The 20,361-nt window shown below is 35.4% G+C and overlaps 2 protein-coding genes across 2 annotated transcripts; one reads left to right on the plus strand and one right to left on the minus strand.

Annotated features, from left to right (window-relative positions):
- Positions 1–8,608: 8,608 nt before the first annotated feature.
- LOC110692841 lies at positions 8,609–9,238 on the plus strand. The gene has a single exon (XM_021869923.1). It carries the CDS (start codon positions 8,609–8,611, stop codon positions 9,236–9,238), a length of 630 nt encoding a protein of 209 aa, XP_021725615.1.
- Positions 9,239–10,109: 871 nt separating this feature from the next.
- LOC110692689 (ATP-dependent RNA helicase DEAH12, chloroplastic-like) lies at positions 10,110–20,115 on the minus strand. The gene is given in 4 exon segments (XM_021869727.1): positions 10,110–11,547; positions 12,330–12,566; positions 12,569–15,485; positions 18,916–20,115. Coding segments are annotated over 4 exon segments (5,211 nt in total). The 5' UTR covers positions 19,753–20,115; the 3' UTR covers positions 10,110–10,327.
- Between the last annotated feature and the right edge of the window lie 246 nt (positions 20,116–20,361).

Here is a 20,361-nt window from a genome sequence, read left to right on the forward strand (position 1 = left end):
ACTTTCATCATGAATCAAGAAAAAGAAACATAGACTAAGTTTTTAATTCATACCACAATTGAGCAAAATTTGTAGTCTTCAAGCTAAACTTGTGCTTCAATTCACATATGAATCTATAAAAAAATTAAAAAGAAAAAACAAAAGTTAGTAAGTAATTAATACCTACATACATTGCTAAAGAATAACGCATCATTAACCAAACTAACAATTGCTAATCACTAGTTTTTTTAAATTTTTGAGGAAGCACTGTCAAGCTAATCTTGCTTTCTGCATTTAATGGTGGCTGAGAGGAGGAGAGAGAGTCGAGGAGAGCAATTTTTTGGATTAGAAATGACTATCTATGGGAATGGATTTCAAATGCTATGGGCTAAACATAAAATAATAAAGGCTAGAATTTTGATCAAATTCAAATGCAAATACCTGGTATTCCCAATCATGTGAATTGGGCTAAATCCATCATTTCAAATGAAATGTCCAATACCAAATAGGCCATTGGATTTATAACTTTTGTTTAATCTAGATGTATTAAGGTAATTCTCAAATAATTAACTTAAAGTAGATTAATCATGGTTATATCCTCAACACCAAATTAAACCACCACTACACCACCATGCTCCCCCAACGAAAACACCCAGCAAATTTTATCTATGACGAATCTCCATAGCACACACCAGGCCACCATCTAATCAACATCAGAGGAGTATAATAATTATGCATCCATACAAGTACAAATATAACAAAAAATTAATGCTCCAAAAACTCTCGTAAAAAAGGTGACTTCCACTACTAAAAACATATGTAGATAAATTAAACAACTATCGATACATATACAAGAAATCATGTCTTCATAGCGTAAAGCACAACTTGACTCAATATACAAACAGAAGATTTTAAAAGCTTTAAAAACCAGCAGTCCTATTTTATCAATAAACCTCAGTTTAAAGTCTTTCAATCATCCCCCCCCAACCCAAGTGGGCAAGTGCATATGCATCATGACAATATGCACTTCGAGTTTTAAATATTGGAATAAGTAATCCTGAAATCCTTAATTTGAATTCATCAACACCCTCTAAAATATAAATTCATCAACAAGAAACTCCAGAGGTTGTCCTTAGAGTCTATCCATGATCTCCATTAAGCACTGAACACACACCAATCCACACATCCCTAGCAGCATGCACTTCACTCATAAAACCCACGACTGATAAGAACCGTATGCACCAATAGAACAAAAGCAACATCACACTTTATGAGCTAAAGCCAATTCCTGCTAATGCTAGTCATTGCATACCCAAGTACCCATGTCATTGTTGAACATATTCTACATTCAATTTTCAGATCAGCAGAAAATATGCACAACTCAAAATTAAAGAAGAAATTAAAGCAAACCACAAAGAACATAAAACCCTAAATCAACGACTAACCCTAGATTGCGAAATTAATCAATAATACCTCGAAGCTGCTACAATGCAGTTGGAAAGTCAGAATGCGCTTCAATGGAGGTAAGAAAGCTCGACAGAATGAGCTTCAATGGAGGAAAGTTATGGAGAGAAAGAGAAGAGTTGCGCGGAAATGGAGGTGAGAAACCCAGAATGCGCTTCAATGGAGGACGACAGCGAAGGACGAGAGCAATGGTGAGGGTCGTATGTAGGCGAGAACGAGAGAGGAAGAATAATTGATGAAGTTGCAGTTATGGAGGCGAGAAGAACGGCAATTGGGAAAGCAGGGGATGGGGAATGCGAATGGAATAGTAATAAAACGAAGTGCTGAAGGAAAAAGAAGGTAAAAGGCGGGTTTTTTTAAAAAAAAAAGCCACCGGTTCGAACCGCTTCTAAAACAACTTTTCCCACCGGTTTGTGTTGAACCGGTGGCAAATCTGTTTTCCTCCTTTTTTTTTATTTTAACAAAAACAATTAGGATTTGGCACCGGTTTATCAGGAACCGGTGGGAAAAGTTATTATCCAAAATCAAGCCCACTATTTTTCCCACCGGTTTTTAAGAACCGGTGGGAAAAGGGGGTGCCTTTTTCAATTTTTCTACTAGTGACACTCGAAACGCTATTTATAGGAGTTGTAGAACTAGAACTTGAATTTGAATTTTGAAGCTAGCCGTTGTAAGTCTTTAACGTTGTAACAAACGCTATTTGATAGGCTTCAAAACTGACGATCAAACAACAAGTATTTCCAGCCTACTTCTAAGGGATACTAACAACTTAATTTGAATTTGAAAAACAGAAGTTGTTAGGATAATAATAAATTCAAATATTAAGAGGATAATATCATCATTATCCCTTATTTCGTGGAATCTGCAAAACAAATCTGTTAAGATAATTACTAATATTAGCAAAATATCTAACCACTTAAAAGGTAAATATAAAAATCAGAAATTGAATGTTAGATAAACTTAGATAAAATACTCCAGCAGCCCAAAGTTAAGATAAACTGTGGACTTTGGAAATATCAATCCTACATATATTGGGCTTAATAAAATCAAACACATTATAGCAGCCCATAATAAAATATAACCTGTTGGGTTTGACTTCCATCATAAAACACAAAGTTAGATAAAATAATAAAGCTCATCAAGGTGGAGTCTTCATTAATTAACGTGATATTCAGGCAGGCTAGCTAGCTCCAAGCTAAGTACAAGGAAGATCAAAATCCTAGACCATTTCAACTGCTTGAACAAATAGGCATCTACTAAGAATGTTCAAAGGAAATAAAATGGCTTAAAGTTGACTTGTACTTCTCAAAGGTGACATGTTTCCAAAGTAATTTAGAAAAACATCCATAAATATTTGATGAAAGCCCTAGTATTAATAATTATATATGCCTGCCTTTAATTCTTAATTTTTTCATGGAAAATTTTTATGCACGTGTTACCTGTAGCTGGCCTTGTGAATATTTATCATACACCTAATCCTTCAATATTTATAAATATTAATAATACATTATGGCTTACAAACTTGTACAATCTCATATCTATAATGGAGACATTGAACTTGAACAGCCTAAACTCCGTGAAATTCAAACATCGCAAATTAGATCATCTTCGAGTTCTAGCAATGATCAAAGCAGCTTCATCTATATATCAGCATTCAAGAATCAGAGAAGGTCTAGGGTCTTGAGTGGTTCACTAGCTTGGAGCAATGTTAATACAAGCAGGAAAATTTACATGTAAGTTTTAATTTATTTTATTTTTTAAAAGAAAGTTATGGCATTTATTTTCCATTATTATTGGAAATTGAAGTAACTTTAATTTCTTGCATGATCATGCATACATGCAGGGGAGTAGTACTTGCAGGGCAAGGCAATAATTAAAATGTTGAAGGATCAGCTGCCAATTTAGACCCTTTCGGAAATTCAATTGGTATAATGAATTATGTTTTCCTAAAGACATTATTCCTTTTTAAAATAGGCGTATCTAATTCTATCAAATAGGTATAAGCTAAATAGGTATATCTTGTCAATATAATGTGTTTTTTTTTGGAGCTATAAGATATTAGGAATGAGCATGTTCGTAATTGTTGTGAATTTTTAAGTATTGCAAACTTTTGTCAAAATTTCCCATGTTAATTTAAATAACAAAACAAATTTTACTCCACCCAACCCAAACAAAACAAATCATGTAAGTGAATCCTTTGAGAAAGTGTTTAACACTACTCTTTGTGAGTAGCTTAACCTTAAAGCACATAAAATTTGTGATCTCACGACGTACGTAATTGTCAAAATCATTTTCCAAATCCTTCCAACAGCAAGTATCATCCTCTTACTCTCTCTTTTCATAACATATATCAATTTTTTCTTACTTGAACACTATCGATCATAAGCATACACACACATCCTCACTTCTATTTCTTTATACGAAGTACTTCGTATGTGTCAATTGTAATTATTCTTAGGAAGACAATAATTTAAGGACATAGATAGCAATAAGATTAGTTTCAATCAAATTAAGTGGTTGGTTGGTGTAATTTTGCCACTAATTTTGCCCTTTGCGTCTAAAAAATGGAACCGACTATTGGCAATAAAAAGTAAGTATACTTTGGCTTATTTAATTGATTAATAACATATATACGTAGTACGAGTATATATTAGAGTACACTCCACATTATTAATAAAATAGTATTCTCGCTAATTAATTTAAGCTGTGGTTATTATATGATATCTTGATCATATGGTAGATGAAGTTGACACGGTGGTGGAGACAGTTGAAACAGTGGTAGAGACCGTTGAAATGGTGGCTGAGGAGGTGGCTCATGTGGCACATCAACTTCCACAAGATGGAAAATTGCATGATATTGTTTGTAATGTAGCAAATGTGGCGGAGGAAACCGCAAAAGATGCCCACTTCGTAGATCATTGAAAAGGTAAGAATTTTGACCCCTTTCCCATCAATGTGTAAAAAGAGCCGCAAAAAGCCAATAATGTATACAAGATTTGATCTTCATTTTTAACACTTTAATCAATTAACTACAAGTCAAAATTCTAGATAGACTAAATAGTTAGCTTGCTTTCCCTAGCAGTGTTTCATAACGTACTATCTAAGGAATGGTTCAGATTTGACTTACTAGTATGTGTTCATCCAATCATCCATGACTAATTAAATGACAAATTGATCCTCTATTTTGTCTACAATACGTTTAAATTAATCATTAATCATATACTATAACTTTTTTTAAAAAAAAGTTTAATTATTTATGAAGAATTTGTTGCTCTCTTATCTATTATGCAGGTAAGGAGTAGAATCTGCATTTGTGGGTGAAGTAGCACACGATGATGAAGTTATTAAGGGTGATATACAATCTGAGAAGAAACTATTGGAGCAAAATAATGACATGAACATGGAAGTGATGCCACAAGATAAAATTGTCGATGATCAAACTAAATAATTTATCTATTCATTATTATGATTTGTACACTTGAATGTTGTTTTATGCACTAATTTATTTTACTACTAGTGGAAGCCCGTGCGATGCGCGATTTTTTCATCTAAGATTTTAAGTGAACTTGTGCATGGTAATATTCTCATCTTCATAAATTATTAGAATAAACTAGTCTTTACCGATCTAATACAAGTATAATTAATGATAATAGTAAGGTCTTGTTCTTTTGAGTTGTTCTGCTCTGCTGAAATCTGCTCTGCTCTGTTCTTCTGAAATCTGCTATGCCCTGCTCTGCTTAAAAATAATAATTAATATTTAATAAAATTAACAATAATTATTATTAATATTTAATAATAATAACTAATATTTATAGATAATAATAATTAATTAATATTTAATAATAATAATTGATATATAATATTAATTGATAATAATAACTAATATATAATGATAATAATTAATATTTTATATTATTTAACACATTTTATTATGTTATAAAAAGAGTAAAAAAAATCTTACAAAAAATCAAAGAATAATAATAATAAATAAATAAATAATGATAATAATGCCATAATAATAATGCCATAATAATAATAATAATAATAATAATAATAGTATTAGTAGTAATACTACTACTACTACTACTACTACTACTAATAATAATAATAATAATAATAATAATAATGAAATCTGCTCTGCCTCTACTCTGCTAAAATCTGCTCTGCTCTGTCATGCCCTGCCTTGCCCAGTCCTACCTTGCTCTGCTCTGTCTAGAAACTCAAAAGAATAGGGCCTAAGAATTACATCTCTTAATCTTTAGGTTGGGAGTTCAATTCCATTAGGAATAGCTTGAGGGAAAGGATCCCTTATTACTCTCCCTTACCTCCCCCCCCCCCCCCGCCCTTCTCTCTCTCTCTCTCTCTAAGGGCCTATTTCACTAGAAAGTTGATCCATAGAATTGTGATCCAACAGCGTTGTTGTTTCCTTGTTTACTAAATTTTATAAGAAATTACTTCGTACAAACATCTATCACAAATTGATGTGTAATGGAACTTGAAACGAATTGTTCACTAGGATATCCGTATATTTATAATTTTATTATAAAGTTGATTATTATAAGTAGGTTTGTCATGCCAAATCAGGTTCGAGTAAAAATGTGGGCTATTAGGGCTAAAGGGAGGTATGGGTTAGGGCAAATGATAAACTAGAATAATATAAGTCAAATGATGAATGTTGGATCCATAACCAAATGTTAGTGTCTCGGTAACATTAAATTTTGATGTCTATGGTAAACTTACATACTCTTATTTAATTAGTCAATGAATATACGCTCAAATTCACATGTCAACGTTAGTTAGCCTGTAAAGATTAGGGGCGGAACATCATTTGGGCCGGTGGGGCCGGGGCTGCGCCCCCTGACCAATTTTTAATTTTTCTGTAAAAATAATAAGTTAAAAATTGTTAATTTTTGCTTAAAATATGTTAATTTATATATTCGACCCCCTTTAAAAGTACAAAATTTTATTATAGCCCCTTTAATATATATTTCTAGTTCTGCCTTGGTAAGATGATTGTGAAACATATGTCGTGTTGAGCCCATCTTTTTTGGGCCTATTTATAAGGTTCAACTTGTGAATTACCCACTAGCTATACATATACGTGTCGATCAACATTTTCAAGAGGGAAGCCCCGGCATGATCTAAGCTCTAGTGCAACCATATTGTAGATTTGTAGTAGCCTTGATCATACTCCATATTTCACTTATCATTAATTGTGTCATACTTATGTGCATAAGCCAAATTTTCATTTACATGTATTGTTTTAGCTTGTTTGTACGTGTTAGGTTGTGCTGTGTCTTGTCATACTCATATTTAAATATGGTATAAGCCAAGTCATTGCCATCTTTGTTAGCTCTTTCCTTAGATTAGCTATTGAAAAAATTAATTTAGTGAAACAATATTGCTTGTTAAAGGTATTGTATGTGAAAACATAGTGATTTAACTTTATAATCTCTTGTTTACAAGATATTACAATACAATACTTCGTAGTATACAACCATGCATCAGTTGAGCTTAAATCTCAAATATTTTATTTTTAATGAATTTTTTGAGCTTAAATCCAATATTGTTCCATTAAAAAATACGAAGTACAAGCTATGAAGACAAATTGAAGTCGTCAAACTGGGGCCACAACACAACCGACCTATAAAAGAGGACTTGATCATAATTAGGAAATTACTTAATTAGTGGCTACTTATCCATCATCATAATTATTTTTTCTAAAAAATTGGTATCAAAATATCATATTTATGCAATCGAATCAAAATCTCTTACCAGATGCATGCATGAAATTAAGATGATTCGATTTAGATGAGGTTGGGTGATGGAGAAATAATTTGCATGTGGAAGCAACAATTTAAGAAGAAAAAAATTGCATTGCATTTTCTATGTCTTATATATTATATTTATAAATGTTTATGATATATGCAAATGGACAAATGGCTAAATATGAGCCCAAGATGTCCTCAAAATTATATTACATGTACTCATGTAGTACTCGTATTATCTTATCCCTAATAAATACTCAGTAGTATACATCAGTGTTATTAATGTTAAATATTACTCCGTACAAATAGATTAATATTTTTATTTTTAACTATATAATAAGATCCTATATATTATTTTTCAAATACTCTGCATTATCTTATCCCAAATAAATAGTTGAAGAAAGGAAACATTAAAATTTGATACGATACGCTACAATTATTAAAGATTAGCATCTTGAATAAGGACTATATGGAATATGGATAATGGAATTTGATTGTTTCAAATTATTCAAAGCATGAGAGTTGACCTTAGGTAGACTTGACCATTCCTTTTCAATCCCTTTCTATATATGCTAATACTATGAGAGGATTCGCACCTTCTATTTTTTTCACCTCATCCTATTTTTTCTCACCAAATTTTAACTGAAAAGTTTACTTGAATATCCAGCATCTTTTTGTTAACAATTATTTTTAGCAACTAGCAATGTCCAAATATAACTCATTATTTGTTGCTCAATTGGTACTTTCCCCTAAAATGTGAGAAATTATAGCAAATAAACATGTTATCCTCCATGAATCATGCAAGTGGAGTAGTCGAGACCCTTTAGTTCATCTGCATTGAGTGTTTACTCCCTCTACCTCTTAAAAATAACTCCATCTCTACTTACATAAAATTATTTTTCCGAATAAAATAACAGAATGATTTAAAAGAAGAATAAGAGGTGAATAAACTCGGTAATTCATATTCTATAGGTTAACCTTTTTCCGAGCAACCCACCCTTAATTTTTGTCCAAAAATAATTAAAATGCTTAATTCCTTTCTTTTTCCTACAATTCATATTTAGGAGAATCTTTCAATATTAAAAGTAAGAAAAGTTGTAACGTTTTGTCAATGCTATAGCATCCCACACACGCAAGAAAAGCATTTCCCCTCCGCAAACATTTTAAAAATAAATTAACATCCCACCATTTCTTGAGGTATCCACTTCCCTCTCAACCACCCTTTTAACTTAAAACTTGATCAACATAAAACAAATTAAAAAACCTAAAGATTAGACAAAAATAAGTCTCTCTTTCTTCTACGCCTCAAACTAACAAATTTCTCTCCTTTGTGTAAAAATCTAGGATGACCAAAACTTCATTCATACCTTAACTGACCTTAGAAAGGAACCACTCTAATGGCTAACTGGGCTGGGGCGACGCCGAAGAACCAACAGATGTTTAATGTAAAAGGGTTTGATGAGAATGATTTGATGATGGGAGTTATGTTGTCACAAAAACCAGGAAATGATCTTATTCAAAACTGTGATCTGCCACCCCCTACAAAAGTCTTTTCAGGGTTACCTGACAATGTAACAGTAATCAGTCCTATGAAAAGAAAAAAAGTGCAGAACTTTGTGGGTGATCATGATCATGGGGATGAATTTGATGTTGGGGATAGAAAAATGGGGCTTCTGAAGGCACTAAGGTTGTCTCAGACACGAGCACGCGAAGCAGAAGCTAAGTATGCCGCGATGACTAAGGAGAGAGATGCGCTTGCCTGTGCTGTCGTGCAAGATTCGATGCAGATTTTTGCTTACAGACAGTTTGTGACGTTGCTTGAATTTCAAGTATCTCAACTTCAGCAACAGCAAAAACAGCAACAGCAGCAGCAAGTCTTCTGTGATCAAGGGAAGCGAAAACAGGGCGACGAAGGTGGTGATGGAAGTGGAAGTAATGGGTTAACATTGTTGATAACTATGGCTTTCTGTTTGGGTATAGCTGGGGTTGGATTTGCAGTTGGTTGCAAATATTTTTACTCTTATTAGGTTTTTTTTTTTTGGAAACTAACTTGGGTTTACATTTTCTGATTCTGATGGATTGTAAAGTTGTAATTGGTTTAAATTATAATAGTAACCTATGAAATTTCTCTTTTCCGCAAGTATGAACTCAAATTTGAGTGTAAATTCTATGGTACAGGCTAATATGTGTCAAAAACTGACATTCTGATAGTTTAGACTCCAGAAGTCCAGAATTACTTGCCATTAGATATTATAAGGCAACATTTATTTTACCTATCTTTAATTAAATAGCCAACATTTTCACACATATTTACAAAATTACAAGCCTTTTTCATCTAACTACTCAAGGTACAAAATTACAGAAAACCAAACATTTTAAAATTTTACACAATTATGTTCTTACACTCATATTCACAAATATATTCCACAAATATAATTGTATAACAAACCAAATCATACCAATGTTTCATCATCATCATCGAATTATTTTAGGATGGTGAGACTCTGTTTTCAGTACACAGTAAGTGCAATATAACATTATTTGAATTACAGTCAAGATGTGAGGTTTATCATATTCTACCACCTCATACAGGTTCACCTACAGTTCTCTCTGACCTTACCGTTACAGGTGGCCGTGCGGCCGTGCCATAGTTGATGAGAATTTCACCTGAATGATAATAGAATTGTACGAAGTACTAATTTACAGTTGCAATTCTGGTAAAGATATCCTTTTTGCATTATCCCCCAAAAGTTCTTACTGTATCTGTTTCACACCAAAAATAATTGGAGGTGTAGCGAAAACACTCAATTCAGTCAGGAGTTAAAATCTAGAAAATGGTACCCGAGTGACTTTATAAGGAGAATAAGAAAGGGGGGAAGTCATAGAAAGCCACATACATGCATCAAACCTGCCACGAGCACTATATGTACTCTCGGTACTCCGTATATATATAACATCATTACCACACTCACGATATATACAGAGGGATCACTAAAGTTAGTTGTAGACTGTAGTCGAAGCTATACATGGGATTGTGGAAATGTACAATGAGCTAAACTAAACAAAGCCAGTTATATACATGACATCTAATGGTTAGGATCAAGAAAATACCACTTTCATGTAATCCCGTGATGTATGGCCCTCAAATGGTTATAACACTCATCACTATCAGCAAAGTACTCCAAACAAACCCAACACAAATGCTTCCCACATTTACATTCAACGTGGTTGCATCCCTCGGACTTCTCAATGGTATGGCCACAAATCGGACACCTCTTAACGTACTCCTCCTTACCACTCCACCACTCTCTTAGAGATGAATCTGGATCTTCCTTGAACTCTTTGTACTTTTCACATGATAAGTAAGGATGGTACTCCAAATGACATCGAGTACAAGTCTCTGCATAGCAAGCCCCACACACAAAAGGCTCCCCTGTCTTTCCTGGACCATCAGTCTGATAAACAGAAGGACAATCAGGTGAAGGGCAAAATTTGAATTTACCATAACTACATGCTACAAATGCTCGCAATGAAGCCATAAAAAGCTCATCCAGCTTTTCAAATGACAAAAGAGATTTCAAATCAACAAGCCAAAAAGGGACGCCACAACCTTCATGGGCACAACAGATAGGGAAGCTATCTATGTTTTTTATTGCAGACTCACATTGTTCCACTAAGCATGATCTGCAGAACACATGCATGCAGCTCTCAAGCTGATATGCATCCTCCAGTTCACACAAACAAATCGAGCATGCCTTTTCACTACAAGCATTAGGCTCTCTTGAACTACCACTAACTAGTGCTATCTCGTTAACAATCTCCTCTACCTTTTGCTTTGCCTCTTTAGTACCACAAATGGAAATGACATGACGGCGTGTATTAAGGGTGAACTCAGTTTCAGGTACCTTCTCCTTCAGCCCATGCAGGTCTGGGCCAAACCTCTTGACAACTTCCTTCATCAAGTCATGCGGCAGTTCAACTCCACGTAGATGGATCTCTAAGTGCTTATTCATTTGGAGATTGAGAAGGCACTGAACAAACTGCTCCTCTGCAACAACAACCTTAGCAGAAGGCCCAATCATTCTCACATTAAGAGACTGCCTGTCAACATATATGTAGATTCCCATTTCTTGTTGTAGGGACTTCATCAATGTGATACCATCTCTAGAAAAGAGCAGCTGTAGAACAGCTGGAGTGAGGCTGGCATGATTGACAATTTTCCCTTTCATCAGTTCTTCCAGAGGTCTTCTCAACTCGGCAACAACTTTAGTGGCTGTTGCTGATATTTTCACTCGACAAGAGCCATTGGCATTCCTGTCTAAAGTGCATTCAGTTCCTGTAAATAAAGTTTCCTCATAACAGTTAGCTCCTAGTACATATAAATCATGGTGGTTCCACAACTATTTCACGAAGAATATATCATCATAGTGGTTCCAACTTTGTACTCCATCTTATAAGGGGAAAAAAAACACCCTAATTTGCTAATAAGCACATTTTCCAGCATGCCTTTACCTCTATATCCTCATTCCCTATTCATGCTAACATGGATATAAGATAAGAGAAAAATGAATAAGGGTGAAAAATATCTATGAGCCTAAAAAAATTATAATAAAATAAAATAAATAAAACACTAATAGAGGCTTTCGTCAAGTCAAGTTGGAAAGATGAACTCATGAAAGTCAACACAAAAAAAATTGGTTCTTGATATGAGGCCCCTCGTACAGCATGATAAACCTGAAGTTTGTAATTAAGGTAATTCCTTATTTGAAATTTTAAAAAAACAAGTGAATTTGAGGAAGTGATTGATGAAGTTTAGTCCAGCCAACAAATAATCGAGTAAATAACACTGGGGTGCATAGCAATTTAATATTCATTGTTCATTAGATATATTTCCGACAGCAATTAAGTTTCTGGTCTTTGAAAAATGCTATTTCATTTACTTAAGCAAAAAATTTCAGAGATCTCAGCAGTATCACCATATAGAACTGATGATCAAGAATTCAATGCCAGCCATTTGAAACATTGAAACAGTGAAGAGTTCGATTTAGGCAATAGAAAGGGAATGAGTAGAAAAATATTTTGAGCAGACAAGTGAAGTTTCCATGAATTTACACATACCTCTTTGACGGTCGAATCTTGCCACCAAGGTATGAAGTTCTCTCTTGATTATAGAGTAGACAGCAGAAGAACAACACACTGAAGTGTAAAATAACCGCTGGCATTGTATTTTCTGCCATGATTGAAAACCAGGTAACGCCTTTCCTTCAATCTCTTCTAACGCTCTTGCCGCCTCCAAATGTAACCTTCCATCAAAAGTAATCAAAGCTCTCATAAAAACATTCTTGGGCTCTGGGGAAAGACCTGAACTCTGCAGAAATTAACCTGTGGGGTCCCTTTTGGCATGAATACAGAAATCTCTCTAAAAAGAGCTTCTTCACATGCATGGCATGTTGGATCTTCCACAGCATCTCCCCTGACCAAAAAAAAGTCCATAATTCTTCGATTTGTAGCACTCCTCAATACCTGTAAAATTTCAGGTTCGGAAGCTTCCCGATCAATTCCACTAATCACAACAGAATCAATAGACTTTTCACTACGTTCACATTTTACATATCTTTCTCCAATCCGCAGATTAGAGAACTGTGAAACCAGTAAGTCAGCGTCATGTGCCATGCATATAACAATAGCAAAGCCTCTACTAATTCTACGAGGCCATGACAATTTTGCTTTGACAGCAGGAAATGAAAATGCTCGGTCTATTCCAAATGTTGCCCTTGAAAGATTCACTCTAAGCAAAGAACCATCAAACGTAAAATTGTTCAACTCAGCAACTGCCCTTTTGGCAGCATCAGGCGTCAGAAACGTAATACTGCCCCACTTCTCTTTATCTTCTATCTCTGAACCATGAATTATTGATTTATGGACAGCACATACTCCTGAGGCATGACTTTCAAAAAGCAATAAGAGCTCTTTATCATCAATAGCATTGGCATTGGGATGGAATACATCAGCAGTCAAACATCTTTTATCAAGCTCAAGATGCTTAATTTCAGCTCCAGACCCGAAAAGTGCAACAGGAGGGAATGCACTAGGACCACCATGATACAAACATTTTTCCACGCATTCATTCTGTAATGATCGTCTTTCACGATCCAAAGCAGCCTTAACATGATCTGAAACCTTTTCGATGTCATCTGAAGAAGTATACAACCGAATTTCATCCTTATCACAGTCAACTTCAACGCTTATTCTTTCATCTCCACAGATACTTCGCAGTCGTGATACAAGACAAGTCAGACCATTATTATACTTCCCGCAGAATTTCTTAAGAAGAGTTTTCCCATTGCCATATAATGTCATCACTTGCAGCTTTTGACTTGCAAGTCCAGAAACATCAAATAGAGGAGGGAGAGTAAGATCAGATAAGAGTTCCTGGTTAAATGCAGTCACACACGTCAAATATTGACAAGACACTGATAATAATTCACCAAAGACTACCCAATCAGGCTTATGATTGAACATCAACAGAGAACAGGCAGGATGAAGCTGCACATATTGCCCAGACAATGCCACTTTATAGCCAAGTTGATCACTACCAGAGTACATTGCCACATTTTCAGCAAGGGAAGCAAGAATGGCCATTGTAAGATTCCTGTCATGCTCCGTGACTCGCTCAGGTGTCCAGCCCCAGTAACTTGGTACAATAATACGAAGTTCGCTTTTAAGACAGCTCTCCCATTCACAGATGGCATCATGGCATCTTTGCATTGCTTTGGCATTAATGCTGTTATCCCAACACCACTGATTCCTCTTCTTTCCCACTGGAACATCCTCCCATGCTTTGTAAACAGAGAGCAGCGTAAAGAGATCACCATGAGGGTGACAAAATGACACCTTAAGACGGTCAGACTTCAGCTTATCTGCAAGGTTACCAACTCGACAAAATATACTACTGGCATTTGCCAAAACTGCTGCAAGAACAATACCTTCTTTTTTCAGGCCAAAACTGACACATCCGAGAATTAGCTTACCTAAACGAGGCTCGATGCCCAGTTTAACCAGAGACTGACCAAGGTCAGTCAATACAAAATTACCACTATTTGAAGTTACAGCTCCCAACTGCACAAGATTTCGAATAGCAATATCAATTGCCTCACTGGAGGGAGCATCAATGAAATCAAACTCACAAATGTTTTTTACTCCCAGTGCAATAATTTTCAAGGCAGCAACACCCAGATGTACTCTACGAATTTCAGGTTCCTGCTGAGCAGTCATCAAAGTAAAATCATCCAGAGAGTACAGCCGATAACAGCATCCTGGTTCTATTCTCCCAGCACGACCAGCTCGTTGGTTAGCAGAACTCTTGCTGATCCAGCATACTCTCAATACATTCATGCCAGAACCAGGTTCAAACCTGCTCTCCTTGGCCAGACCAGAATCAACAACAAACTTGACCCCTGGAATTGTCAAGGATGTTTCAGCAACATTTGTCGAAAATATAACTTTTCTTTTTCCAGGGTAGTCCTGGAACACCTGTGACTGCTCTTCATATGACAGCTTACCATGTAATGCCAGAGGCACCGCATCAGGCACAACCAACATTTCACAAGCCCATTCAACTTCCATGAGTGACGTCAAAAATGCAAGAATGGTGCCTTCTTTCTCAGTTCTATGGATTTCAGTCACCAATCTTACAACATCAAATACATAAGGGGCAATGGTACCAGATGACCCAATAAGTGACTGAGAAGTTCCTTCACAGAAGGATGGGACATATTTCACATCAACTGGGAAATTTCTGCCGACCACCGAAAACATTCCACATCCAAAGAAATATTCAGAAAGTTGCTTAGCATCAGCTGTTGCAGACATAATAATAAGTCTCAGGTCAGGCCTCAGAGGAAGCAACTTTTTAAGCATTGACAAGAGCAGATCAGTGTTTAGAGTTCTTTCATGAGCTTCATCAACAAGAATGCAGGAAACCCCATGCAACATCTTGTCATTCATACAATACTGCAGTAAACAGTGATCTGTCATATATATTAGCTTGGCATCGAATTGCTGAAGAGATGAAAAAGACCGATAGCAACTGATAGCATTATCTTCATAACACCCATAACTCTCTTCTTTAACTCTGCGTTCCAGTGAATTTGCCGCAATCTTTCTTGGCTGAGTGCATATTAAAGATCCATCGGCAACTAAACCTGAATCAGCAAGAAATTGCACCAACTGAGTACTCTTTCCCGATCCCGTTTCCCCAATCAATACCGTTATCTGCAAAATTAAAACCAAACAATCATAAAACAGAAAGGGATGATATAATACACATAAATCCACCAGAAAATATTGCGGTGGGATGCTGAGATATGCCTACATGCCAGTTGATATGACCAAAATGATTTTGGTCAGGTATGGGCAAAAGTTAAGCACTGCCCTGCGAGAAAGCATGAGCCATAAGCCATGGACCATGCATGGACAAAGGTTTTGCAGAAGTAGCTTACAGGCATGAGGCACAAAGGCAACATGACAATGGCCAAAGGGCCTTCATTAAAAAGAAAATTCAACTGCAAATATAATTATTCACTCATTTCATTAATACTTTCTTCAATTCCATTGTCTTTAATCCGATCTAGTTATCACTAGTTTACAACTAAAATTCACAAAAATAAGTTAGATTCAATATAATTTATTTACTATTTTCTCATTAATACTTTCTTCAACTACATTCTCTATTTATTCTGACCTTGTCATCACTAGTTTACTACAAAATTTAACAAAAACAAATTAGATTCAATATAAAAGGTACTGGTGTAATTACTGTAACTTTCTTACATTCCTCGGACTCTAGGACCAAATACACAAGCCCATTCACGTCAGCACAGCCCTCTACCATCTTCACCCATATTCAATCAACAGTTTAACGGTGTATATAAAAGATGGCAGATATCCTTCACAGCCACAGTTTTTTCTTTTTTTGGCCTCTTAACTCATTTCTACCTAGGTTGCACGGAAACGGATACGGGGACAAAAACGGGTACGGATACGGGGACGGGATACGGAAAAATCAAAATTTCAAAAAACGGATACGGCATGGATATGGAAAAAATTAATTTAGTAAAACATAAATACATAAAACGTTTCAAAAAAAATTTAAAAAAAAAAAAATCATACAAAACAAATGAAAACAAAGGCCACTTAATGTAATGTTTTAATCGCATAATCACATGATAATTAGATAAATATAACCATTTAAAACGAAAAAAGAAAAGAACAAAGTTAAAACAAAGCACAAATTAAACGACAAACCTACTAACTTATTGAGGGCCCTGACTGAGGCTACTGTCCAGTAAATTGAAAGTAAAAAATAATATCAAATAATCACATAATCATTAAAACGAAAAAACATAACTAAAAAAAATGAGAAGTAGAACTGTAGTCTATAGAAATAGAAGTAGAAGGGATCGCAGGTGGTCGCCGGTATCGGGGTGGATCGCAGGTATCGGGGAGGATCGCAGGTGGTCGCCGGCAAGGAACTGTGGCCTGTGGGTCGCAGCAGGTGGTCACCGGCAAGGAATCCAAGGAATCTTGGCTTATCAATTTCTAGGGTTTTTGAAAAATCAACCGGATGTAAGAAAATTTGGGTTTTTTAAAAAAAAAAATGGGTTGGGCTTGTATTGGGGACGTCAGAATGGAAGAGGATCTGTCCCCAAAACGTTTCCAGAGCTCATCCCAGCCGTCCCCAAAATAGCTTCCCGTACCACCTTTCGAGGGTACGCCATGGGGACTTATTTGGCCGACCGTACCCGTCCCCGATACGTCCCCGGTACGGGAAACGGCTACCCTTCGGCGTACCCGTGCATCCTTGATTTCTACTTTGCAACTCATTGCCTGCGGCAGTTCTTATCAACATTCCAACCATCTTGTATAAGTTTTCCTCCTCCATTACCAATTTTCTTCATTACCAGAATATTGGGTAAGCATCACTCAAGCATGAAACCTATAATCATTTACTAAACCATTATTTTTTTACCGTCTCCTTTGACCATCTATATCTTTGATTATGTATTTAGTAAAAATCATGAAAAATTAATATTTTGGGACATACACATCCTTCTACCTATTATGGTTCATACAAAAATACTTTTGAATTTAATTTTTTTAATTATACAAAATATTGATTTTCATGTTTATCTTGCTAATGCACAACTTTAACCATTTATATCTTTTAATAATTTTCTTTCAAATTTTCAAAAAAGAATAGATATGTTTATACCTTTGACCACTTTTCACGCTTGTTGATGTAAAGCTTAGACCATTTATATCTTTAATTTTTACTAATAATTAAAAATTATTAGAAGTCTATATTCGAAATATTTATGTGAAGACAATTCTAGCAAAATTCCACAAGAGCATGTTTCTTCTACTCCCTCTGTTTCAATATTTATATGCTCACATTGACTATAGTTATACACTAACATATTAAAACAAATGTTATTATGTAAAATGTTGTTAAATATAATATCAAATGTTGTTAAAACAAATAATATTAATATAAAGTTTTAAAGTATTAACTTGTTTTCTAAATTTTACTAATATTCAAACATAAACGAAGAATATAAAGGGTCAAGTTATTATGAAATAGGGGTAGTACATACCGTGTAATAAGTTAATCACTAGTGTTGGTCAAAACGGAGTAGGGAGTGATTGTAAACCTAGGGTGCACCCATCCATGTGTATTTTGTCCTGATTTACTCATCAAATGAAGAGCAAAACCTAATACTCCCTCCGTTTTTCAATGCAATTGAATATTAGTAATCTATTCATTTAAGACAATTTCAACAAGTACTCGCAAGACTATATCTTTTCTTATATATGATTCACAAACATTGGTCCAAGTGAGTAAAAAAAGTCTCAATGGGGCGCTTAAATAAAGGGAGAGAGTATTGGGTTAGTTGGATGCTCAGAACACCCCGGGTGTATATGGAGTAGGTGAATAAAAAAACGGTTAAAAATAAAATTGGTGGGACACGAAGCTTAAGAAATAAGAATGGTGGGATCTTATACGAAACTGTGTGAGACAGAAGAACACTTCTTTTCATGCAGAGTGCTGTGCATACAACAACAAATTGATTCAATAAGTTCATAAACATAGAACATGAAAAGACGAAAATAACCTTGTTACCTTAAGGTAGAGATGAGAGTTTTTTTTGGTAAGAGAAGGCCCTACCGGACCGGAACCTCTCGCAGGTGCTTGTTAGCGGGCTAGGCACTTTAGGAGTGAAGGGAAAGAGTAAGTGAAACCCCACCCGAAAATGCCTCTAGTGAGGTTTGATCCCACAATATGGTAGATGTGAGTATGAGTTTGAAACTTACTCGTAAGTTGAACCAATACTCATACTTTCTTTGAAGGTATTCACGTCATTCTCAAACCATAAATAATCCCTTCTTTTAAATTTTAACTGTACACAAATTATTTCATCTGTTTTTTAATCACAACATTCACTTTGTCAATTTTTCTCATACACCTTGTTGGTTCTTACGTGTATGTTACTCCGTATAACCCAAATTACTTCGTGATTGTTGCGCTAAAAAATAGTCTTGGTTATACGACTACAAAGTGACAGACCACACAGTATGTTGCAAGAAAAAAAAAAAAAAAAAAAACAGGAGAATAGAGAATAGAGAATAGCTTAAGAAAATTGACCTGCTGAGAACTGATCTCCCGGAGAAGTTCCCGGCGATAAGCATATACAGGCAACCCGTCTCGAAACCGGCGACATTCCCTCATTATCAAATGATAAATCCTCGGCCAATCGAACCCGCCATTGTCGAACCAATACGGCGAATAACCTCCTTTACTTTCTCCACCTTCAATGTAACAACGCAAAAAATGAACACCTCCCTTAAACTCTTGAATACGCTTAACAATCAACTCTTTCTCACTCTTCAACACCTCCTTCTTCTTCCTATTCTCCTCAAATAGCTGCGGATGTTGGTGTTTCTTCATAGCAACAAAAACCGCAGCAATTTCTTTCTCCAAACTCTGCAATTTCTCCTCCCACTTTTTCACCTCTTCTCCAGAACCCAAACCTCGAAGCTTCGCCGAAAACAGCGGTTTCAACCTATCGTTAACCTCATCAACATCAGAAGGAACGATGACGTTTCGAATCAAAATTGGGGTCAAATTATGCTCGCCATTGAAAAGCGCCTCCCAGAATTTAACGACACCTTCGCGAGCGCAAATCCATTGACTGTAATACAGAAGAATTGACGACGATTTCCACTCGAAAACGACGTCGTACGGTCGGAATTTGCAGTGTTTCACCAATACACTTTGAATAACACCGGAATTCTTGTAATTGAAGGTGTCGCCGGGAAGAGGAGAGAGATTGACGATGAAATTAGGGCGGCAACGACGGCGGTCTTCTAGAACATCCGGCGGCCGTCCACGGTGGTCATCCGCCGGAGATTTGTGATTCCGGCAAGAATACGACGGAAAATTCGAGTGATTTCGAAAACCTGGGTTGAAATTTCGAGCCATGTGAAAGAAGAGGAAGAAAAACCCTAAGAATTTGGGAAAAAATTTTGAAGGTGAAGGGTTTTAGCTGAGAGAAATACTGGGATAGTGAAGAAAATTAGTAATTTTTTTCAGGGGGCAGAATAATTAAAGAGGGTTTTTTGGTTTTGGGTTTTTAAGGGTGTCAGTGATTAATTAATTAGATTTAATTGTTTTTACTTTCTTTTTGCAGAGATAGTGAAAGTTGGATTTGATGAAGATTATGATTTGGAAAAGGTTAATGCTTTAATTTTTCTTGGGTTAATTGTCGTTTTTCTTAGGTTAGTGTACTACCTAATACCTATAAGAGAGTACTTTTTGGAATCCTCCTAGAATAAGAGAGTTTGTGACATTAAAAGGAACGATTTGTCAAAATAGTGTTAAAAATTAAATTAATTGCGAAAATAGCGTTCATTTGAAAATATTTTTTAAAATAGTATCCATATAGGATTGAAAAATAACCCAAAACCTATAATTTATTATTGCTTTGTGTTAAAAGTCTAAATAAAAAAATAATTGGGAGAGATTGTTATATAGACCCGGGTTCATCGTACACTCATGAGTATTTTGTTCTCATTTTGATGATTGTTTCTT

Source organism: Chenopodium quinoa, unplaced genomic scaffold (assembly GCF_001683475.1).
Source record: "Chenopodium quinoa cultivar QQ74 unplaced genomic scaffold, ASM168347v1, whole genome shotgun sequence".
NCBI lineage: Eukaryota > Viridiplantae > Streptophyta > Magnoliopsida > Caryophyllales > Amaranthaceae > Chenopodium > Chenopodium quinoa.

Coding starts and splice junctions, on each gene's coding strand:
- LOC110692841 (XM_021869923.1), top strand. CDS start 8,609: ATGGCTAACTGGGCTGGGGCGACGCCGAAGAACCAACAGATGTTTAAT.